The 6,505-nt window shown below is 53.2% G+C and overlaps 1 protein-coding gene across 1 annotated transcript in view; it reads right to left on the bottom strand.

Moving 5' to 3' along the window:
* Positions 1-3,913, bottom strand: part of LOC130586127 (regulatory-associated protein of mTOR-like) — a 12,464-nt gene extending 8,551 nt beyond the window's left edge. The window contains exon 1 of the mRNA XM_057386839.1: positions 3,299-3,913. Within this exon, the coding sequence (XP_057242822.1) occupies positions 3,299-3,460 (162 nt within the window). The 5' untranslated portion in view covers positions 3,461-3,913. The remainder of the gene's footprint in view (positions 1-3,298) is intronic.
* Between the last annotated feature and the right edge of the window lie 2,592 nt (positions 3,914-6,505).

The following is a 6,505-nucleotide window of genomic DNA, read 5'->3' on the forward strand; positions in this document are numbered from 1 at the left end:
AGGCTCTGCCCCAGGGACAGCCACCAACACAGGGCTCTGTCCAGACCTGGAGAGGGGTGGCCTGAGCCACCCTGGCTGTTCCCACAGCCTGTCCCCTGTCACACCATGGCCTGGCACTRAAGGATGTCATTAACACAAGTTTGTCATTGATAAACTTCAAATGTACTGGTTTATCAAATTTGGCAATTCCAGTCAAAGCCCCGAGTCCCAGAAGGATCAATAACCCCTCATCACCCAAGGTCACTCTAMACCAACAGTCACCTCTGGACAGGCCAAGGGGGAGAAAATCAACACAGCACCAAGCCAATTAAACAAAAAACCCACAGCCAAACCCCCAAACATCCCAGAAAACCATCAGCCCATGGGCCTTGGACACTTCCATGGGGTTCTTGTGCAGGCAAGTAAACTCTGCTTGTCTRAATTAAGCACATTTGTATGCAGTCCTGCTTTAATCTGCATTTCCAGAGAAACCTAATTGTGGATTCCTCTTCTCATAAAAACAGGATTTAATTCTCACTCAGCAAGTTATGAGGCAGCTAGAAAAAAAAAAAAAGTTGAGGTAAAACTATTACAATCAGCTTTGCTGCTCTCTGCTTATCTTAGAAATCAATAAAAATACAGCAAATCTTAATTTAAATATTCTGAATTTAATAGCAACTTGTCAGTAAAACCTGGTGTACTTTGAGTCTTTTCCTTTAAATCAAGTTATATGCTTTRGTTGCTACCAAGGCAGGGAGATTTAATTCAATACACAAAGCATAATTCCAACCCTCCTGTGTTAAAAATATTCTTTAAATAAATAATAGATCAAAGCAGTGTCACTTTGATGGCATATGCAGTCCATGGAAGGGGGAGAAGAAGGATTAAATGCTTTCAGAGCAGCTCTCATGGAGGAAGGGGCGGGGGACACCAGTGAATTCTCACTTATTTTCTCCAGATTTACCTCTCATTACTCTGCTGATTCGATTCCCCCCTTATCAGAGCTCTGCCTTCTAAAGAACCTTCAACTTCATATAAACTCTGGGGTTTTTACATCAACAAAGCAAGATGAAAAGAAGAGTCATTCCACTCCCAAATCTGTGAATCACTTCCTCTAACTGTAGTAGAGCTCGGATCACTCCCCATGACTTCTCCATGAATAAGGCAAAATCTGCCACTGCTTGTGGCTTTCATGATTCACAGGAGAAAATGGCACAGATTTACCTGAGCTGGGACTGACAGAGCCTTGTTTGGACTGACCTTTGAGAACTTCTTCATTTAGAGACAGGCTGGGGGGTCTAATGACAGGTAATGGTCCCCAACCTGTGCTGTGACACGTTCATTCATCAAATTCAAAGTAAAGGAAAGTGAGAAAACACTCAGCTCACAGCCAGAGGTACATCCCCTGCAGCTCTAGGGAAAGCTCCTGCTGCAGCATCCCAAAGATCAGAGCAAAGGCCACCAGCCCTGGATTGTGGAAAAGGGAGGGAAGAGCCAAAGGGAGCTGGGGGATGGACAGACCCTCCCAATCTGGGACTGCAGTGCAGGAAGGGGCTGTGCTGAGCTCTGGGATGGACATCAGCAGCACTGCAAGGCAAAGAAACAGGAGACAGGAAACTCCTGAACACAGCTAAACCAAGAAATAATTCATTCATGATGCCAGAGAGCAAAACAAAACAAAGGGAAAAACCAACAGCCCATCAGCTGCCACCCTGACAGCACACCCTCACCACCACTCCAAAGTGCTTCACAGGAAAACCCCACAAAGCTCAGGTTCCTGGRTTTTCACCCAGGTGTTCAATTCACTGGACAAACCTGGCACACTCCAACAGCCATGGGAAAACAGCAGCAGGAATGAGCTGCCCTCCACCTCCTGCTGGGCTGATGTTCAGGAAGGTAACAAACACGTGAAACATTTAACACCAGCCAGAGAAACCCCTGATCACCTCCCCTGAAATTGTGCTGCTCCTGCACAAACTATTGATCAGCCCGACCCAGGCAAAGTCATTCCCAAATTAGAAACAGGCAACTTTGCAGATCAGGAAACAAGGGAACAGAAGTGTCCCAGGAAGGCAGAGGGATCACTAAAATAGCCAAGCAAGCTCATCACACCTCCACAGTCCACTGGAGAAATCTCCTCTTGCAGAGCAAGAGCAGAGCACCCAATGTGGTGTCTGTGCCACCTTTAAAACACACTCAAAATGTTCAGTTCAACCCAACAAGGATCTGCCAAGTCTCATTTTCAGAACACAATTCTCCTCATGGTTCAGAATTTCAGAGAAATAGAATCACATGAGAACACTGAGACTTGGGGACAGCCTGGTCACATTGCCTCTGCAAAGAAATTACAGCCTGGAGTTTCAAAAAGTTATTCCAGGAAGATCATAAACATAATGGAAATCTGGGCACCAGGCAAATTCATGAATATCTATAAACACAAAGTTWTGGGTACAAGAACTTTGAGAGCCAGGGAACCCAAAGCAGATTCCAAGAACAGAAGGAGTGGAGATGATTGTCCGTGACGCTTCTGAGGTGCTTTGTTTGCTCTTTACTGAAACATTTCAGTGGGCACATAAATGTAACAGAGGATTCACACCCCCAGCAGGGAGTGTCTGTGTCACTTCCAGCACTGCCAGCTTCACACCCAACACGGCCCCAAATGCAGGAGAAGCTGCGGCTGTAACACAACAAGTGTTTCAGCTGAGAAAAACTTCCTGCCTCCAAAATCCCACGATCTCAGTTTCTCCAAAGAAAGACACCTTCATTTCACATTCCAAATAACACGCTCGAAACCACACAGCTCCTTTGCACCTTCACCTCCAGACAGCCACAATTCCTGTCCCCATAGACCGGGGCCTGCCCCATTCACCGGCCCCATTCACCTGCCCCATTCACCGGTCCCATTCACCGGTCCCATGCACCTGCCCCATTCACTGCCCCATTCACCTGCCCCATTCACCGGCCCCATTCACCGGCCCCATTCACCTGCCCCATTCACCTGCCCCATTCACCTGCCGGGCCCTGAGCACCTTCCAACCTTGTTCATCGTCTCGTTTAAAACACACCAAGTACCAAAATTCTGTTTAAAGACCTTAAATGATGGAGCTGCACAAAAAGCCCAGCACCGCGAGCATCAAACCGGTACTCCCGACACAGCTGCAGGTTTGTATCCCTGATTGCACTCCACTGGGATACAAACTGTGGATCAACACCCAATGCTTCATCTGACAATATCTCACCATCCCTCAGAGCTCTGACTCCTTCTGTACCTGTCCCCCGACTGCTCCTGTCCAAACCCCATCCTGCCCTGGAGCATTACCCGGTCCTTCATCCTCCAGCTCTGAGCCAAAGAYTTGGAGCCCTCGATCTTCTCGCAGTGCCTTTTCTTCATAAAGGCCAGGGGCAAGTTCCAGTCSGTCAGGTCGGACTCATCCTCCTCGCCGAGCCCCAGGAGAGGCGACTGCAGCATCTCAGACTCCATGGGCGGGGGAGCGGCGGGCAGCGCGGGCGCAGCGATGTCCAGCCCGGCACCCAGCGGGGCCGGGGGTCCCTCCGGCCGGAGGGGTGACCACAGGCCGCGGGCAGCGGGGGACGGCGCTCCCCGGCGGGCGGGTAAGGACGGAGCCGGGGCACGCAGCGCCTTGGCCCGGCGCGGACAGCGGCCCCGGGCGGGCTCGGTGGCGCGGCCCGGGGAGGACCGAGGGACCGGCGGGGAGCGGGCCCGGGGCCTCCCTCACGCCTTTACCCCCGCGGGCCCCGCGCTCCCTGCGGCGGGCACCGCGGCCGGCCCATCGCGGCTCCCTGGCACACGGGCGGGCCGAGGGCTGCTCGGCGGGCTGCGCTCCGGGGGCGGGCAGCGGCAGACGGGACGCGCGTCCCGGGGCGCCGGCGAGCGCGGCGGGGCTCAGCACCGCGGCACGGGGGCGGCCATCTTACCCGGCCCACAATGCCCCGCGGTACGGGCCGCCGTGCGGGACACGCCGCGCCGCGCGCTCCGCCGCGTTGCTGTGGTGACCGCGCGTTGCCATGGTGATGGCGCGTTGCCATGGGGACGGCGCGGGAATCCCAGCATCCCAAATCCCTGAGGTTGGAAAAGCCCTCCCAGACCATCGAGTCCGAGCTGGGCCCGATCCCGACCTCGTCCCCAGCCCGGAGCTCTGAGTGCCACCGCCAGTCCTTCCCGGGGCACCTCCGGGATGGGCACCCCAAACCTCCCTGGGCACCCCAAACCTCCCTGGGCAGCCCCTGYCAAGGTCTGAYCRCCCWTTCCATGRRGAAATTCCTSCTGAYGTCCACCCTGACCCTCCCTGGCACAGCTCGAGGCYGTTTCCCTCATCGTGGGGTTCCCTGGGAGCAGCCTTACACATTGCCCAGACCAGCTCTGATGAGATTCACCTTAAATCAAGCTGAAAACCAATCCCTGRTGCTGAGCTGCTGGCTGTCCTGGTGTTCCAAACACACCCAGGCACAGGTACCAGTCCAGCTGTGCCCGTTCTTGGGCCTCACTTTGCTCAATATTGTGTGGTCATTTATTCTGGGGCAAAAAAGCAGGAGAGTGGTGAAATTKGGCACAGCCCCCAGCAGCTGTGTTGTCTGATTCATGTTTTGTCTAATTCGTGTTTACTCCACGCAGGAGGAAAGGCAGGTGAAGTATTTCAGGCACAGATCCTCCTTGCTGTTCAACTGCAGGTTAATGAATATCAAATATTGCTGCTAATGAAGTTCCTCAGTGTTTGCTGCTGGCAGAAATCAAGCCCAGCCACGCTCACATTTGTAATACTTGAACGTGCAAAAATGTAGAAATAAGTAGAAATAAAAGAACACATGTGTAATTTGATCTGCAGAACCATTAATTTTCATTAATACCCTCCATGTGTTGACACTCAAGGAATATTTTAAATGCAAAGACCTTTCTTGACAAAAGATTGGCAAATAATGTTTCTTKGGGTGGCTTTTGCTCCTTCCCTCTGCCGAGGAGCTGATTTGTGGCCTCACGGTGCTGATGGCTGATCATAACTGCATGATTGTTAGCAGAATCAGCTGCCACGGTGAGCAAAATGCTCATGGCTGTGTTTGTGCTGACCTTCAACSAATTCCTCAACAGCAGCCGCACAAAATCCGAGAATTACACAATTCTGGGATGCCTTGGGTCGGAAGGGACCATAAGGATTCCAACCCCATGCCACGGTATGGGACAGAAGTAACAATCCCAACACTCCACCTGAAAAAATCCCAAATCCCAGGGTGGCAAATCCCGCTCCTGGGGCTGCACAGATGGACCCTGATCCCGCTGTGACAGCTCTGGGTAGCAGAGTGTGCCAGCCCCGGTGCCAGCCCTGCCTGAACGTGCGGAGCTGAGCCAGAAATCCCCGTGAAGGGCACAGCTGGCAGGGGCACAGCTGGCAGGGGCACAGCTGGCAGGGGCACGGCACATCTGCCCTTCTCTCCCTCCCTCCCGTGAAGGGCAGGGCACAGCAGGAGCTCGGGACAGCCCTGCCCATCCCTTCTGCCATCCTTTAGGGTGCTCTGAAACCCTCCCTGACTCTCTGGGCTGGGGGCACTGGGCACACTGGGCTGGGCTTGACTGAGCGGGCACAGGGCAGGGGATGGGCAGGGAATGGGCAGAGAATGGGCAGGGGATGGGCAAGGGGACAGGGGGACAGGGGGACAGGCAGGGAATGGGCAGGGAATGGGCAAGGGGACAGACAGGGGGACAGGGGGACGGGCAGACTGCACTGCCCACTGCCCACATCACTGCCCACCACACCCTGGTGTGCCCTCTCCGCCCCACTGCCCCTGTGGCACCCACCCTCTCCCGGGAATTGTGCCCTTTCCTGGCCCCTCTGGCCTGGATTCCCTGCTGCTGTGGCTCCGTGCCACCCCACGGAGATGTGGGGCMTTCAGGATCCCCCTTCCCACACAAAACCAACCCCACAGATGCAGATTGTGGGCAGAATGCCAGGTTAAACTGCCCCCTCATTCCCAGGGAATCTGGGGAGAGGAAACACCACGGTGAGTGATGCCCTGAACCCAAACTGCAGGATTATCTCCCACAAACACACTCGGGCACATTCTCCAACCTGTCACTCTTCTTTAATGAAAAACCCTCCTATCTCAGGCTCTGTCAGCGTCCTTTGTTTTGCCTCATTCAGCCACCTAATTCTAATTCCACTTTTGGGCAGGAAGAAATAAAGATATGGAAAGRAGAGCGTTACTCATAAATACCGTGAGAGATCTTATCTTTCAATTTCATTAGTCAAGCTCACAGGTCCCCAAATGAGTCAGTCGGGTGCAAAGTTCTCTTCCTGGAGCCTAAAGGCCACCGGGCCACCTTTGCTGAGGTTTTAGGGTTTGTGTCCCTCCCCGCAGCATCCCCTGGGTGTTTCAGRGGATGTTTCAGGCATTTAGGGGCCAACAAGGAGATTTGTTTTAACACTTCAGTCGGGGAAGCTTTGCAGCCTTAAGACAGAAGGTAAAATATTTATTAGGGAGAAGATCTATTTTTAACTAAGTCTGATTTCAGTTG

The sequence above is a fragment of the Malurus melanocephalus genome, unplaced genomic scaffold (genome assembly GCF_030028575.1).
Source record: "Malurus melanocephalus ecotype Western Australia unplaced genomic scaffold, MMel_1.1 scaffold_1073, whole genome shotgun sequence".
Classification (NCBI taxonomy): domain Eukaryota; kingdom Metazoa; phylum Chordata; class Aves; order Passeriformes; family Maluridae; genus Malurus; species Malurus melanocephalus.